At 37.8% G+C, this 18766-nt stretch overlaps 1 protein-coding gene across 1 annotated transcript in view; it reads right to left on the bottom strand.

Moving 5' to 3' along the window:
• Positions 1-18206: 18206 nt before the first annotated feature.
• The window catches only part of dcdc2c (doublecortin domain containing 2C), a 132529-nt gene continuing 131969 nt past the window's right edge, over positions 18207-18766 (bottom strand). Inside the window, exon 12 of the mRNA XM_066698191.1 lies at positions 18207-18619. Coding sequence (XP_066554288.1) covers positions 18207-18619 — 413 coding nt within the window. The remainder of the gene's footprint in view (positions 18620-18766) is intronic.

The raw sequence follows: 18766 nt of genomic DNA, 5'->3' as shown, positions 1-18766 counted from the left end.
GTTGACATGACCTTTGTTTGCCTTCTTTCAAGCAATCATATAAAATGGGACATATTTCTTTCTTTTCCCCAGATTTAATGAATGGGATGATTACTGATAAGCAACAAGAGTGAGTTGTGTCAATGTAGCCCTGCAGCCCTGAACCATCTAAAAGCAGTACATTGGCAGGGTCAGACCCAGTCAGTACATTTCTCAGTCAAACTGTCAGCTCCTCAAATTAATATATTTGTTTATAAGGTGTCAAATGACCTGTCCCTGCATTGAATAGCATAAGTCCATGCATATTTCACACGACAAGAAAAGGCCTTCGTATGTCTGTGGCTTACACTGCGACATTCCCCATCTACCTGCATTTGCATTGTAAACTAGGTGATATAAGCAAAGTATATGGAAGCAATAATCATTATTGATTCTGCCACAAAAGCAGAACAAATAAACATGTATGAAAATGAAAATTGCCAATCCAAAATCATTCTGTATGAAATTAGAATACAGAGCATTCCTTGCTAACCTTTGGTGATATGTTGATCCTTAGTTTGGGTCTCAGATGTAATTATTCAAAATATTCTGGTTTTAAATATTACCTTTCCCAATATGTTTTATTATATTATGTCAATTAATATTTTCTAAAAAGAAAGATTTGTTGGTATTATTTATTTAATGAGTATAAATAGTTCAGTGAATCACTTCCCCTGTAGTTTGATTGAATCAAATTACATTACCTCAAAGCACTTAGTTGCGGTACAGAGAAGTAAACCATGTTGAGCACTAAATTATATTACATGTTTTTGCCATCCTCTATCAGGTAAGGTAAAATTAATCTGCAACTGCATTTACTCTTATCATCACATATATGTCATTTACATAATCAGAAAGAAAAATAGATCTTATGTTATTTATTATTAATTTTGAATTTGGATGTTTAATATTTAAAGTCCCTGTCATACAATCATCGAGAGTGAAGTATCATTAGAGAATGAAAGGTCAATAATTTCATGAAGATTACAAATGAGAAGTACTGAATTGAATATCATATCTGTATCTTATACATCTTTATATGGGTTTTTCATGAACAAATGGTTGACTGTCTAAAACACATGGACACAAATCCTGCAGTCCTGATATTGAAAGCTGTCATCACGTGACAAACCATCACATTTTACCGTTTTGTTTGTGACTTGGAACTGAAGAAAAGCACTACAAATGTCTCATTATTTACGTTATTTAAATATTATTTACATTATTTACATTTAAGTCAAAACACATACAATCACCTGACAATTTCAAATCGTGAATCATTTGGATTATGTGCTGTGGTTTGCACAAATTATTGAATACATCAAAGTGTCATTGTCAATTTAATATATAATATATTACACACACACATACAGCACATATATATTACTCATTCGTATGTAATGATGAGTTTAATTTAGACATATGGTTGTGGTTAATATGATTTCCAATTTGACACATTAATATTCTGTTGAACTATAATTTCCAAGTACTAATTGCATAATATAAAAAGTTCAGTAAATGTGGCTATGCAAACAAAAGCATCTTAAGTAGGAAGAGGGGAACAACAAAAGGGCATTTTAAAATCCATAGGCCAATTCTTTATTTACTGACCCTTAACCTGCTGCAGATTTCAAATCTATATCATATCTAACCATAACACAGAAACCAGTAAAGCTATGTCTTTTAAGAGCTGCTGCAGTAGGAGAGATTTACTGCTGGAAAGCTTTGTTCAATTGAGAACATGATACAAAAATAATTCTGCCTAGAGCAGGCACTAAAACATAGAAATTGTTCAAAAGAGAAATGGATGGAAAAAAGTTTTGACACATGAAATAATGTTTAAACTTCAACAGAAAGGACAGGTTATAAAATTGATCCACTGGACTCACCAATCATCAGACAAAACCTTAGTGAAATGTGTTAGAATAAGCTTGATAGCAGAGTTTAAAAGTCAATTTTCTTCTAGCTAAATATGTATTGAAGGCCATGAAAAGGGATACATTTTCCTGAATCCGATTGTAGGCTGTTTTATCTAAGTGTATGGACTTGTGACCGTAATATTGAATCAGTTTTTCATGACTCAGTGTGCATTAAAAGTGATATTAGTGATTAGTATTATGGGGATAGGGTCTTTGGGTACCTTAAATTCTACCTTTCAAAAATGAACAAAGTTTATTTTTTTCCAGCAAGGCAGCCTTACTCCCACGCTGAGAAGACTCAAAGATTCAATGTCTAGGACTGACCTTTGAGGTCAACGGTCAGGTTCATCAGTGTAAATGACATTGGGTGATAGAAGAAAGATTAGTCCTCATGCAATCCAGCCCATTGAAGTACAAACCCAGTTGACAAAAAATGACTGAAGTTAAAAAGGATATATTTTCCTTCTGATATATATACATTTTTTATTCATTATCCCACCCTTCTGAACCAACTGAAATCTCCTTTTGGGTTTCGATTTGCTGGAGAGCAAGCCTCAATGATTCTTAAGCTTGACCTTACCCATTACTATTGAGGTATTGCAAAGCCAAGTAATGGTTCATTGATAGATCCCACCTTCTTTGCCTTAAGGTTCAGTTTTCTTTTTTATCAGATGGAGCTATATCCATTTACTTTGCTTTGAACCCATGGTAATAATGTACTTCTTCCAAGTTGTTTGGAAAGGAAGATGAATTATTGAAATTAACATGCACTCCCTGTGTAAGTACAAGGATGGTCATAGATACATGACTTTCGGTATTGTAGAGGGAAATAGGGGGATCGTTTTTACACAGATCATCAATACTGCTGTCCTCTATTACTGATTCGGGAGTGAGTCAACTCCATCTCTAATTTTCTTATAGCATTTTGGAGAAAGTAGTGAGAAGGATTTGATGAATATAATCTCATATCCTTCTTAAATATCACAACTTTAGTCACCCAAAACCGACTTTCAAATTTTAGATATGTCTTTCATAGCTATCTCTTTGCATTTCCATTATGTACCTTCTTTAATTTATGCGAATAAGTCCAAACTGGTAAGGGTTCATTCTTAGCTCTTTGTAGCAGCAGACATTGAAGACAATTTTATACATAACATTCAAGCTGTCAAAAGAAAAAACAGGACCACATATAATATTCTCCTTCATAACACAAGGTAAACTTTAGGCTTTATCCACAAAGGAGACAGAATTATTAAGAATAGTTTAGTAATTTTCAAATCTTAAAATACAGACTTTTAGAAATACAACCTTTTTAAAGTTTAAAATAACTGTTGTCTATTATTTATTTACTCATAATCCATATGTGAGCTCTGAGCATTCATTGAAAGCAAAGTATTAGCAAGGCAGCATCTGCTAATGAAAATATTACATTCATGAATAATAGAATTTGAAAAGCATCATTAAATGTAGCCCAGTGTAAGGATAGAGCTAAATTCAGAAGCTTGTTTGTTCATTCTAAATTACCCTGGAATAATTCAAAGTGCGCCAGATCTCACGGTGGCCCTGTAAAATGTATACATAGACTGTTTACAGACAGTGGGCCAGACATCAAAATGATCTCTTTTGATTTTCAGGGGTCATGTTATAGCACAGTCTCCCTTTGATGCCTGATTCAAACTGATGTATATGGTTTCTTTGTAGCAACCATTGATTCACTAAATTTACAGGTAGCTCTTCTGGTTAGTTCAAAGGTATAGCCTTTAATAAATCACGACATGTCTTGCACATTGATCTGATTCCTCAACGATTCCGGTATTGATAGGTGCTTCAACATGCACTTTTATGTCCTGCACTTTGAAGCTGCATATTTCTGCTGCATGCTGTGATTTTCAAGGGCTGGAAATGAATAGTATTTTCCCTTCTTGACCATGGATTGCACACGCCACTTAAAGGCCCAAGAAAGAAGTGAGTGTTGCCCACAAGACATATTCAGTGGTGCACATCCGATTCTTTTTTACACTTTGTGAGTACAAATTAAAGTGAATGGTGACAGTGATGGAGGCCAGACTTATTTCCCTTTAATCTTACACAAGCTTGAAACACGTCCAAGGTTTCAGGTGCAATGACAGGGCTGCTACAGTGAAACTCCACTTTATCTGTGTGTTCACTGTATCACTCTCCTAATCTACTGGACTGCCACTTTCGAATGCAGAGAAGAATTTCCATGTTTGCATACCTCATCTCTTGTATGCGTACTTAGCAGTACATTTCAGCAAGGAGGTGGAAGGAGAAGTCTTACATTAACTACTTTTACTTTGTCAAACTATTTTTCTAACAGTGCAACTGAACACCAGTTAATACAGGAGGAATAATGTTTAATAGAAAAGATTTACAAATATATATTACACTCTGTTTATGTCTAACTTTCAACATTTTGGAGCAGTAAAATAATGCAAACTACTGCTAATAAAATGCATGCTTCTTTTACTTCATTGAAGACATGTCCCAGTAATGAATGTTATCAAAACCCTGCTCAACCCACATTCATTCCCATCCACTGAAAATGTATAATTGTGTGTAGCTGCAAGGTAAAGTGAAATGGAAGAATTCAATATAATTCTTCAACAGAAAGATCTCCAAAAATCGTCTTGAAACTGTAGATCAACTGTTTGAATGAACACAAAACGTATAATACCAGAAAGGCTATCCTCAGTCTGGGTGCCTAAGGAGAACTGGTAGTTAAAACAAACCATTTTATGTCAGTGAGTTTCTCAGAGAAATTATTTGCCATAACAACACAATTGTACCAACAGCTTCACCAGCCAAGGGCGTTTAATGTATTGATTGACTGATTGATTGATTGATTGATTGATTGATTGATTGATTGATTGATTGGCAGATGCCCTTGTCCAGGGCGACTTATAGGTTACATGAGTAATACAAAAGTGCAGAAGATAAATGTAGATTATATACACAGTCAGGGCTGGAAATTAAGCCACAGTCGAGTAGTTTACATTTCGGGGGAGTCTAATTTCAAGACCACTAGTCCGAGAGGCGGGGTTCATTACGCTAGTTGAATGACAGCTGGCTAGTCGACTCTCTAGCCACGAAGCATGTTTCCATGGCAATCGTTTTAGAGTAGCCCTAATTACCAGTACGTTACTTACAGAGTGAATAAAACTACAATTAAATTAAGTGAGAACAATCCTGAAAATGCATTGTTATTCCCCTAATTTCCGTTACCCTCACCAAAGAAACACAAAAGCGGTGTCACAGCTGAGTATGAAAAAAATTGAGAGAGATGTTTCCAGTGGAGAGCAGTGGAGAAAGTGGAGGGAGGACTGGCTTCAGTTTAAACGGGAGAGTGGTATGTGGTGTTCAGCCTGTCAAGCACATAGCTCCAGCAAAAAGGGTATATTCGAGCTTGGTTCTACTAATTATTAACTGCAGAGCATCAAATTCCATGAGAAATAGGCCAATCTTTTATAGAATATGACGGTACAAAACACAAAAGCTCATCCAGTGATGTCAGCTACTATATTTATAGTAGTTATATTGTTGTGTCATTGATTCAAATACTGCTACTCACAGACTAACTTACTGGGAATACTGGGAATGTTTAGGAAACTAAAAATATATAGAAAACATTTGTTTAGACTACTAGCCCTATTTGTAACAATGTAAATAGAGTTACAAACAGGGCTAGTAACATTTCAGCCAGGCTAGTGGAAATTTTGGGCTACTAGCCCGGCTGGCTAGTGCCAAAAATCCTTAAGATCCACCCCTGTATACAGTTAATATCAAATACAAAACATACATAAGAACATAAGAAAGTTTACAAATGAGAGGAGGCCATTCGACCCATCGTGCTCGTTTGGTGTCCATTAATAACTAAGTGATCCAAGGATCCTATCCAGTCTATTTTTAAATGTTCCCAAATTTTCAGCTTCAACCACATCGCTGGGGAGTTTGTTCAGATTGTGACGACTCTCTGTGTGAAGACGTGTCTCCTGTTTTCTGTCTTGAATGCCTTGAAGCCCAATTTCCATTTGTGTCCCCGGGTGCGTGTGTCCCTGCTGATCTGGAAAAGCTCCTCTGGTTTGATGTGGTCGATGCCTTTCATGATTTTGAAGACTTGAATCAAGTCCCCACGTAGTCTCCTCTGTTCCAGGGTGAAAGGATTCAGTTCCCTCGTACATCATAGTTCAAGAGGTAACAACAGGAGGTCTAACAATGTATAAGTAAGCAGGAGCATAATGAAGCATAGTTATATAAAGTGCAAAATTACAGGAGTGCTGAATAGTTCGGGAGAATGAACTGCTAAATTACAAAAACAGTCTGAATAGATGTCCATAAACTTTATCAGTTGAAAACTCATATAATGAGGATTGCCACACATGAGACAGCTATACATATCAGAGATATTAGACGTTTAAGTGATTAAAGACAATCATTTATGGAGCAAGGTATGGTCTATCTCCTTAAATTCTATTTACACACGACTTTCCAAGAGTTTAATTAAACAGTCAGTAAAAGATTGTACAATAAATACATGAATAAACATAATGATCTAATCCCATGTGATTAATGGATAAACTAATGCTAATACTGTAAAGTTTCCTCTCAACTTGCAACGAGAGAATCTGCATTGGAAGCGTAAGTGTTATGAGTGGCTTCTCTGAACTGTATGAATTGGATGGGATCCACGCCTGTGCAGTACAGCATGAGACACACACCACTCAAGCTTCGTCATCCATTCCACAGATCAGAAATGTATGCAGTGGAATACCAGAGATGAAGAAAAACTTTGCAACATGTCTGTGTTTGTGACTATTTGTCCAAATCAGGCTCCTTCTGTACTGAGGGAGAATGAACGGATGTGTACTCAGGTGTATGACTTTAGCTGGGGCTGTCAGTCTGTCCTGTTTCAGATCACTGCTCATTGGACAGGCAGATGAAAACAAAAAAGAGTCAACAATTCACTAGCAAATCAGCATCTATTATCCCTCTGTTTTTTCAAGCTATTCCCCAAGGCTGTGATACCAGAGCTTCTTCCAGATTGAAAAGCTTCTATGAAATGGAAATACAGCAGAAGAAAAGCACATATCAGTCCCAGTATCAATGTTAATGGATATGGGTATGCTACATGTAAAGGTAAAAATCTCAAATGAAAATTAACTTTTAACTCATTTGGAAAAGGTAAGATAACTGGGTTTAGTTAGTAAATAAAAAAGCAAAACAAAACACAGGAGATTACATTACTTAGGGACTATTCTGGAAATGTATGGAATTTGTTTTAGACAGCAGTGGAATTTGTTTAAAGTACCTCCAGCTATTTGCAGTGATTTGTATTTTAAACTAGCTCAAAAAGGATGTTGAATACAGCATGATTGCACTCCCTGCAGTGTGTAATGTAAATAACTTGGATACACAGACACACATAACGGTGTGTAAAATCATATACTTCACTTAATTACTTGAGGCTCAACAAAGTGTTAGAAACACATTTAAGTAATTGCCTGCATAGTGTCATCATAAAATATGAAAATCATTTTACTGCTGCTCTACCTTAAAGACTGTATTAAAAGGGACAAAAGTGGTGAGGCCAGTTTTGATTAGGACTGAATTTGCAGTGATTTATTTGAAAAGCTAAGAGAAGGAAAGAACCATTCTCAGACCCATTTTTCATACCAGTATGCATTGGGGCAGGTAGTAGGTAGGTTCAGTCAACAGTGCCTTGGCAGTGGATTCAAACCTATGTCTAGGTTTCTTTGCAGGAATTAGACTAAAGTAACAAGATGCAATACCAACAAGCTACACTGTACTTATTGTATTTCACACTTTTTTATTATTGTCCACTGAGTGCAGGTGCTACAGCCCAGCTGATTCTGATTTACCAGTGTAGACAGTAAACTGAGTAAGAAATATGCAAATTGAGTCACTTTTCTTACAAAGTTGTCTGTTGCAAGACTAGAAAGGAATCATAACTGTTTCAATAACACATGCCTGAACTAATAAAGAGTGATTGGATGTTTCTGAACTAGAAAGAAAGGAAGGTAGATTAAATTAAAAAGTATTCACTTCTAAATGTAGTGAAATGTATTAATCTTTAAACAATATTTCCCTTTAAATAGGATATATATTTAAACTCACATTTTAAATATTCTAATATGAAAGAGTTATTTAAGAAAGTACGGAGTGGCCTTTTATAAATGTTATACTTATCATACCTTCAATAAATTACATTCACAGTGCTTTTTCGGGAGCATATCAATGCCTTAACAGGAATCTTTAGAGAGTAGGCTAAGAAAAATTGACAGCTTGCCCATGTACAATTGCTGATATTTTATTTCCAGCTGTTCAAGGTGTCTCTTTATACAAAAAAGCCTAAACCAGAAAAAAAAAAAAAAAAGCAAATCCTTGAAGTTTAAAGCTTTACATGTAATCCCCTGAAATCAGGAGATTTCCTCTTTACTTTCAAGGTTACTGAGAACAGCTTTCTGGTGCCAGTGACTGTGAGGCATTTGTGCAGTCATTCTGTGATCTGTTATCCTCTAGGCTCCAGTGTTGCTCAGGAGCAGGTTGTCCTTACCAGATGTGCAGCTTCCCCAACACTCAAGAGCCAATATTGCTACGGCCTGCCCATATGGACAGTATGGGAAAGATCTTGGGAAACTGTGGCTGCATTAATTTAGCCCCAAGTCTTCAGTCTGATGAATTTCACAACAGATTCCTTCAAAGGCCTTATTAACCTCAAACATATATCTGGTTGATATAGTAGGTGTTTTCCATCTTCATTTTATCATATACGATATATGGTCCTTAGTAGGTATTACGCAACAAAAGAGGAGACTTAGCATAATTAGGATGTGGAAAATCATATCAGCTTGTCACACTTCAAGTCCCATTAACTAATTACTTAATAATGTATTACTTAATTAATTTACATTGGGTGTTTTACAGAGAACACCAAATTATGTGTTGTTTTATTTTTGTATGTAATTTGACTTAATATGTCAAATCATATTGTCCTTTTTTAGGACATTGTTATCCACTTGATAAGATTGAAAATAATGCAGAAAACAGAGTGCCATTTAACAGTTAAAAAAAGAAAATTTGCATTTTTATTCTAAACATTTTTAGCTATTTTAACAGTAATGTAAACTGAAACCAATTTAAATTGTATGAAACTAGGCTCAGCCAAACAGCCAGAAGCAGACTAGTGCTGAAAGCTTCAGACCTAAAATGACAAGTGAAGACATACGATCTGATTAATTTCAGGGCAATTATTTAGTCAGTTTTAGGTAAAATTGTACTTGTTGTGCTGACAGTATTTCTTGTAAAATGTAATGTATTTTGCTGGCTATGTTACCCCCAGGATTTTGAGGAAAAGGGACCATTAGATGAAAATTGAAATAAATCCAAAAAATGTTTTATACCTGTTGAACTCCAGTGACTATTCAGAAAAAGAAGTAACACAGAAATTCAACAGATAATTTTAAAGCAATATTGTTTTTGTTTTGTTTTCAGATTATATATATATATATATTTTACAGGAAATTGTTAATAAATACTAAGGCATTGGATTAATTTCAGAATTATTTTCAGTTCATGAAATAGACTTAAATGCAGACCCTGATTTAAAGCAGAATGCTAGAGTTGATGTAGACTTGTTACCAGGTAATACACTATTTATGAACTGAGGTAATAGATCATTTGTAAGCATCACAATGGCATGAGCTATATGTCTCTTAAAATAAAAAGAGACTGAGGGAAAAGTACGTCAGCATATCCGATTCCAAAACTTTAACTGAAGCGAAGGTTGTGATATCTTTAATCAATGCAAAAACACTGTGTAAGTAATGCTCTTTTTAATGAAGTGTTCTTATACTATCCTGAGTGGAATGTTCATTACATAATTGAAAATTAGTTTTTGCCAATGATAAAACTGAGTGAATAAAAATAAATAAAACAAGATTTTGAAATTATCTACAGATACTTTCAATTTAATATCTTCCTTGCGTTCAAACATAATATACCACAGTCATTCTTATACAGTGTTTTGGACCTGCTTTGCACTTGTCATCTTGTAGTTTAAGCAGAAACAGTAAGAGATTATTTATAGGTTAAACAGGCACGGCAGGAGAGTGCCCTATTGCATTGTACAGCTGTCACTCATTTAAGCTGCCTCAAGCTGTTAGAACATTTCTGTGTTTGGGTTTGCTATTATTTCGTTTTATTTAAGACTGACTAAAAGAGAGAGCTACTATGAATGGAATAAAAGCTTTGTAACTAAAAAAGGTTTAAAATTGTTAATACATTATATATATATATATATATATATATATATACGGACAAGCAAAATAGCTTTGAAAAGGTCTTGAATATCCCTTGGAGCATTGTGAAGATGATTATTAAGAAGTGGAAGATGTGTGGTACCACCAAGACCCTGCCTAAATCAGGCCAGCCCTCCAAACTGGTTGACCAAGCAACAAGGAGACAGATCAGATTGGCTGCCAAGGGGCCAATGGAAACTTTGCAAGAGCTACAGGATTTTATGGCCAAGACTAGTCAAAGTGTGCAGGTGACAATAATATCCCAAGCACTCGACAAATCTGAGCCCAATGGTACTCAAGAAAGCCTACCTCGAATCCCATTTGAAGTTTGCAAAGAATCACTCAGGAGCTTCTGTAGCCATGTATCAAAACGTTTTGTGGTCTGACAAAATTAAAATTGAACTTTTTGGCCTACACACAAAGCATTATGTTTGGCGTTAACCCAACACCGCACATCACTCAAAGAACACCATCCCTGCTGTGAAGCATGGTAGTGGCAGCATCGTGTCATGGGGATATTTAAATAATATAAAAATGTATTCAATTGAAAGTTGAAGGAGGTGGGATTTGGAGGGGATCCAGAAAAGTAAGCAGTAGAACCATGATAATGAAATGTCTGATCAAATGATGTCTAGGACCAAAGTTAAAATTGAAAAAAGAAAAGGAGAGACCAACTTTGAATCAATAATCATAACTGCTAACAAGTTTCAAAAGATTGGTCTGCTAAACCTTCTCATGGTCTGGGACCCTTTGATGTGAAGAAAGTTAAATACAAATCACTGCAAAAAGCTGGAGGTATTTAATATTCCTGTCTAACACAAATTCCATACATTCCCAGAATAGTCCCAAAGCAAGATATACTAACGGTACTTTGCATAATTTCACATTTCAGCATGACAGTGATCTGAAAATCCAACAAATCCAACTCTTTTCTGATGAAAAGGATTAAACCTGAATTGGCCAAACTAAGTTATGTGTTTGTGCTGTGGTTAAATCTTATGGGTATATCTGAAATATGCCACAGTTACCAAGAATAACTCATCTGAGTACACACAAATATTGGTACAGGTAAATATTAGATTTTGATTTTGACATATTCTGTATATTCATAACTTTATTTGCAGCTGTGCATGTTTTATTTTATTCTCAACCCTAAAGACCACATTTTGCTTCAGGTTATACATACATTAATCTGTATTTAATACATGTACTCAAAAATGATTCTTTGAACTAATTTTCAATGACAGCTTAATAAACTAAATCATACAGCTAAGTTTACTAGATTGACATCTGTTGGCAAAAGGACTGAACTGCACTTTGAACCAGCATTTTGAAAGTTCAAGTTACAACTGGGTCTAGCTATGAGTCACTTGGGAGTATTGGCTGGAACCAGGCAGCTACCAATAGGATTTCTGTTTCACTGTAGGTACAAACTCCCTTCTCTACAAGCAGAGATAAGCCAGATATTTCACTGGTGAGCTCAGTGTGGGAAACTTCTGTAGACAAAGTGAATAAGACAAGAGGCTATCTAATAAAAACAATAGTGACTTTCAAAAGATCACTAGGTCAAAGAGATAAAGTGGAATTCTGCGTAAGCGTATCTTTTTTCAATACAGGGAAACAAATGAGCCTTGAAAAAGGTAACCTGGAGACATTTGTGGTGGAGTCTGTTCTTTGCCTAAGGAATTTTATACATGGACAGTTACATTTAGAAGGAGTGAACGTATACAAGAGTTACTGCGAAATAGCTATGCATTCATGATCTATCTATTTTAATGTTTATTTGTCTCTACAAACATGTTTTAAAAAATGCTATTAAAATGTAAATATATCAGTGAGATTACATATGTTAGAGGACACATTTGTGTTGCTTATATATATATATATATGTAAATACGTATAGATAGATAGAGACAGAGAGAGAGAGAGAGAGAGAGAGAGAGAGAGAGAGAGAGAGAGAGAGAGAGAGAGAGAGAGAGAGAGTATTAGGGCAGAAACACTCAACTGTATAAACCTATTTCCTGTTTGGCAAACTTCATTCCTGCTTCATTTTCTTCATTTTAATATTGAGTCTTATATACATTTCACCATCTGTATGAATTCCCAGTACACTCCACAGATACTCGTATTTTTTCATGTAAAGCCAGCATTGTTTATTTCAACGTCAATGTAGTTTTAAACATATCTGTTTTTATGTGTGAAATTGTTAATGTAATGTTTTCTGCTGTTTTTCATGAATCTCAAGTGCATCACATGCCACAGTTACCATTTCCCATGTTTCAAGGTTGTATAGTGAGGGAAAAAAGTATTTGATTCCCTGCTGATATTAATGGTAGGTGTATTTTAACAGTGAGAGACAGAATAACAACAAAAAAATCCAGAAAAATGCATTTCAAAAAAGTTATCAATTGATTTGCATGTTAATGAGGGAAATAAGTATTTGACCCCTTCAACTTAGTACTTGGTGGCAAAACCCTTGTTGGCAATCACAGAGGTCAGACGATTCTTGTAGTTGGCCACCAGGTTTGCACACATCTCAGGAGGGATTTTGTCCAACTCCTCTTTGCAGATCCTCTCCAAGTCATTAAGGTTTCGAGGCTGATGTTTGGCAACTCGAACAAGATCCTCCCGTGTAGTTCTGGGCTGATTCCTCACCGTTCTCATGATCATTGAAACTCCACGAGGTGAGATCTTGCATGGAGCCCCAGACCGAGGGAGACTGACAGTTATTTTGTGTTTCTTCCATTTGCAAATAATCGGACCAACTGTTGTCACCTTCTCACCAAGCTGTTTGGCGATGGTCTTGTAGCCCATTCCAGCCTTGTGTAGTTCTACAATCTTGTCCCTGACATCCTTGGACAGCTCTTTGGTCTTGGCCATGTTGGAGAGTTTGGAATCTGATTGATTGATTGCTTCTGTGGACAGGTGTCTTTTATACAGGTAGCGAGCTGAGATTAGGAGCACCCCCTTTAAGAGAGTGCTCCTAATCTCAGCTCGTTACCTGTATAAAAGACACCTGGGAGCCAGAAATCTTGCTGATTGATAGGGGATCAAATACTTATTTCCCTCATTAACATGCAAATCAGTGTATAACATTTTTGAAATGCGTTTTTCTGGATTTTTTTGTTGTTATTCTGTCTCTCACTGTTAAAATACACCTACCATTAAAATGATAGACTGATAATTTCTTTGTCAGTGGGCAAACTTACAAAATCAGCAGGGGATCAAATACTTTTTTTCCTCACTGTATAATATATTTTGTTTATAATAGGCAGTGTATATGAGTGGTCAAAGTCACATTCTGGTATTTCATTCATCTTACAAAATATAGCAATGCAACAATGACATGTATAATGTACAATATTTAATACATTGCAAAACTGATTTAATTCAAGGACAAAAACATGAACAGCCTGAGTTTATATAATGGTCATGCAATAGGTTGGTAATATTTAACACAAATCAATAATTACACAATCTAATGTCACTTAATAATCACAAAAATCATAAATTGAGTGCTTACGAGGTGTTGATGCTGCTAGTGTAGTTCCAGCCCATATTAGCTTAAGGGGCCATCAGCTTGGGAAAGACTAGTGTAACTGAACATCACATGAACACAGGGGAGGCCCAGGTCATGCAACAACCGGGACAGAGATTATCAATGGTCAACATGGAGCAAGCCAAGTGAGAGGTTCAGGAGATGAGTAAGCAAAAAGTCATTGGTCATCACCCGCCATTCCAAGTCTGGAAGAATGATGGGGCCACACGCATTTGTGCAGATGTTCCAGGTATTGACAGCACCATAAACACACTTTTTTCCTGGTTCTTCAACTTTAGTTTGAATACTAGCAGGTTGAGTTCCATACCACTGAATGAGAGAATACAACATGCTCAGCAGGGAGTGGACTGTAGCATAATGCTTTTTCTGTAACAACATTGTATTTTGTTCTGTAGTGTTTTTTTTCCATAGAGCAGAGATCTCAAACTCAGTTCCTGAAGGGCTGTAGTGTGTTCTGGTTTTTGTTCTTTTAATAATTGAGAAAAAAGAAAATATCAGTACTCAGAAATGGCTAAGAAGAGCTGAACTTCTCACTGCCTGAACTCGGTTTATATAGATTCCCATCTTTGAAAAACTTTCAATCAAATAATAAAAACAGATTTTGACACAATACAAAATGTCACCATGTGTCATTTGTAATATAAAACTCTCAAAGGTAGTTATATCCTGTTCTTGATGTTGTTGTAATTAACTGCTATGCCGCAGATGTTATGTTTCGTCTGTGATTAATTACCACGCTTAAGTATATGTAAACAAATTGTCATCAAAGTTATTATTGCAAACATCGTTTTTCACAATCCCTCTCACCGGGGTCAGAAAGTGCAACGTTAGCGATACCTCTAGATAGCTCAAGATTAATTTATTGCTCGTGAAAACCAAAGGCCTGTCAAAAGTGGTGTCTTAAGCACTCTGTTTTTCCAAATATCAGGCACAGTACAAACATAAACATGCCATACTTTATGCCTTAACCCTGACCCAGAAGAATTTACTTTTGTCAGAGTTTTTAAGCCACCCATGTTTCCTCCTGTTCACTCGATCATAGGCCACTGATTCTGATCATAGGCCACTGATAAATTGTGCAAATGTTTGCTAACACACACAATCCGAAACTTCCTCATTTGATAAAATGGTATCTGTTGCAGGATTGTGTAATTTATTTTAAAATGTAAGGTTAAAACTCACATTCACATTTAAATACATATTTACCCCTGTTATAGAACAGTGCTAGGTGGACAACAAGACAGATTATCAAAAGGGTTCACACTTTTGTTGTTGCTCACATCTTTGCATTACATAACTGGAATGATAAGAACAGATACAAACATGCCATCCAGTATTGTGATGATAAAGGAGAATATTTGAAGAAAAAGATCAATAGATGTTATTAAGGCTTTAGTTCTGCAATTGACAGAAATGACACAGGGCTGAGACTTGAGAAAACAGGAAGTGTATTGATTTTAATGTATTTTTAATTCAGTGATGGATACAGGATGAAAGAATAGAACAGTACTGAATAGTACTTTTCATGAAATTATCAACATTTATCAATTATTGGGGGAGAGCAGATAGGGCCATCTATATTAATTTAGCATGGAAATTAATGTTTTAAAGAGCACTGTGCTCAAAATAGCACAACACTTCATTAATCAGCTACATTAACATTAACATTAATTGTTAGCGCCACAAAGTCATTACTTTAATTTTATCATTTCTGTAACTGTCTTTTTTAACTAAGAAAAAATATTGTTTCTAAACATTGGCAATAATGTCTTTCTTTATTTACACATATAACTTATTTACCATGGTTATCAGAATCATAAAACTACACAAAGAAATTTAAAAATACACAGTTATTTGCTTGTAATTAACATGGTACTGGTACGCAGTTTGGAAAAAGTGAAGTCTGTGGTTTTCAGAAATCAGCCCCATGCATTCCTGGCAATAAAAGCAATTTAGCAGCATGAATGTGTGGAGTATATTTTTCCACTTCTGGACAAACAGATACATTGATAGTGCATGTACGGTTTCAGTTCATGCCAAATATGTAAACCAGGTGTCAGTTTGTTTGTAATTGGTGACAGGACTTGCTAGTTCAGGCATTTGGTGTTTTGAGGCTTTGTATATTATAAACACACGGCAGCCACATTTCACATGATGCTGGAAGATGTGCAGATTTTGATGATGTCAGAAACACAGCTCTACTATAGTTGAATTAGGCTTGTTCATAACACATCCTTTGAATAAAATAATGTAAATGAAAGATTCTGGATGATGGTAACATATCCTGTCATGCACTATCAGACTCCCTGTTCCAGATCTACTTTGGGGTAGAAACTTTAGGATGTCAAAACTAAGAAAGTTACTGTCTCTGCTGGTGAGGCACATGCCGTCATGTGGTGGCAGTATAATCTGCTAACAAAACGTTAGGTTATTATCATAACCCTGGTTCCCTGAAAAAGAAAGACAATCATTACCGAATGGGAAGAGCCTTCTGACTTGCAAATCATGTGAAAACTTGTACCAAAGCTGTCCAATAGGGGCCCTGCTGGGAGGAGGAGTCCCGCCCCTGTGTCTGTGAAGTGTCTCCTCCTCACAGTAGCAACCTGCCATTTCTTCATCATGAAGATTGTCTGACCAAGCGACCCCTGAAGGGTAATGGTTGTCTTTCTTTTTCATGGAACCAGGGTTATGATAATAACCTAACATTCCCTTTCAAGTCGAAAGACAACCATTACCGAATGGGAAGGCTATATCAGAGCTATTGCGAACGGACACCTGATTTAAGCTAATTCTCATCCATGGCAAGCACAGCAGAGCTTCACGGTGCCTGACGGTAGGCAGCCTACAGTACTTGAGTGCCCAGTGTAGGGTGCACCCAGTCTGCAACATTAAGGCAATAGAACTTTGTGAAAGTTTGACGACCGGAGCATGTCACAGTGTTTCACAGGTCCTCCAGTGAAGCACCATGACAAAGAGCCCTCGACGTGGCCTGTCCCCTTGTGGAGTGTGCCAAGATGTGCTCTGGCATGGGAACCTTTGAATTTTCATAGATGAGAGACGGATAGCATCCACCACCCAGTGAGCCAGTCATTGTTTTGTAACTGCCTGCCCTCTGGTGGTAGACCCATAGCAGACAAAAGTTGGTCGGAGCTGTAAAGCGAGCAGTCCTCTCCATATAACACCTCAAGGCCCTGACTGGAGTCTGCGGAGGGGGGTGGAATGGCTCAAGGATGAGAGTTGATTGGTGTGAAACGCCGACACAACTTTAGTTAGGAAGGCCAGGTTCTGGCTTGGTCCTGGAAGGCGAAGCATAGATGCTATGCGCTGGGAGGATGGGGACATGGAAGTAGGAGGTCTATCGACGTGAACCAGTTGCCCAGTCAGACTGACTGGAGGATACGCTGCGCAGTCAACATGCAGAAGTTTCTATTCTTCAGAAACATATTGAGACCCCTCGGATCGAGATTGAGTCTTAAGCCTCCAGCCTTCTTTGGCACTAGGAAGTACCGTGAATAGAACCCCTCTCGGTCCACCAGTCATACAGCTCGTATTTCTCGCATTACTGCAATCTCCTGAGCCAGAGTTCTTGCCTTTACTGGGCATCCGACAGTAGGGGTCAGCACTCTCCTGAGGGGGAGAGGGCCAGAGTGGAAATGGAGGGTGTATCCGTGGCTCATTGTCTTTCGTTTCTTTCAGGGACATTCTCCTTGCGGTTTAGCAGTGGGGTTGCGGGGTTCGCCTCTCCCCTTAGGCTTCCAGCTGAAAAGTAAATTTTTACCCCTGCATTTGGCCTCTGCGCCAGTAACTTGGCTGCACGTTGCCGGCCTGTGGTTGTGGCGGTTTTTTGTGTCTCACCCACTGTATCCGCTGTGGGTAGGGCCAGTGGTGCGACTGGGGCTGTCTTCTCAGCTGTTGAAGGTCGACGTACTTTGATGCCGCCTCCTTCACCTTGGCTGAGTGTTCTATGCTCAGGTCAACAGTGGCCCCGAAAATTTGACCAGGCGTAATTGGTGCGTTGAGGAGGATGGACTTCTCCAAGTTGAGCAACTTAGCCTGTGTCAGACACAGATTGCATCTAGCTACTACCATAGCTGCCAGTGATCTCCTTATCGCTTTTTCCTGCTTCGCACAGGAGGTCGGTCATGTAGGCCGAGACCAACTTTTAGGAGAGCGTCAACTCCTGTAAGGGCAGTGGTGGGGGGCATGGTGATGGAAGGGGCCTTCCATCAGCCCTGTGTCAATTCCTGTGCAGATGTGCAGATGGTGTCTCATTTGGCGATGGGTGGCCATAGCTACTGCCATCTCTCCTATTTAACACAGCAGTGTTTGAACTCATCCTCCCTCGGCCAAGGGGGTGGAGTCTCCCGTCTCCTCCTAGGTGGAGACCGGCGTAGTGGTGTAGACTGTGGGGGAGTGCGTCTGGGGGAGAAGTAGTGAGGGGAGGCACACCGTGGGGAATGTGAGACTTGGGGAGAGACTCTCCGGGTAGCACCTGCATAGAGAGGGAGGGTGAAGCCAATTGCTCTCTATCTGGGAAGCCCCCCGAGCTAGAAGAAGAAGATGCGCCAGAAGGGCATCCTTGCTTTGGCTGTGGAGACACCCGTCCTGGTGGGGGTCGTCCTCTGGCAGAACTTGCAGATGAGTGTGCTGACCCTCTGCTTCCACGGTAGCCTGCTGACACCCTGGAGGAGGCTTGGGGAGGGGTTCTTTTATGCCCATCATCTGAAGAGAGCTTTGCTTCACATTGCGTGGAAGGCCCCTTTTTGCCTCATTCTGGGGTTTAATTCCTGGGAGAAGATGTTAATGTTGATAAGGTTTGACGTCGATATCAATGCGTCCAGCGTCGAGGATTCATGCAGAACAGCAGCCGCTGAGCTCCAACACACACTCAAGAATATCTGAAAAGATGGTACAAACAGGTCATTTACACAAAA

Source organism: Amia ocellicauda, chromosome 1 (assembly GCF_036373705.1).
Source record: "Amia ocellicauda isolate fAmiCal2 chromosome 1, fAmiCal2.hap1, whole genome shotgun sequence".
Lineage (NCBI taxonomy): Eukaryota > Metazoa > Chordata > Actinopteri > Amiiformes > Amiidae > Amia > Amia ocellicauda.
The sequence above is the reverse complement of the archived record's forward strand: the minus strand, read 5'-3'. Positions and strand labels throughout refer to the sequence as shown.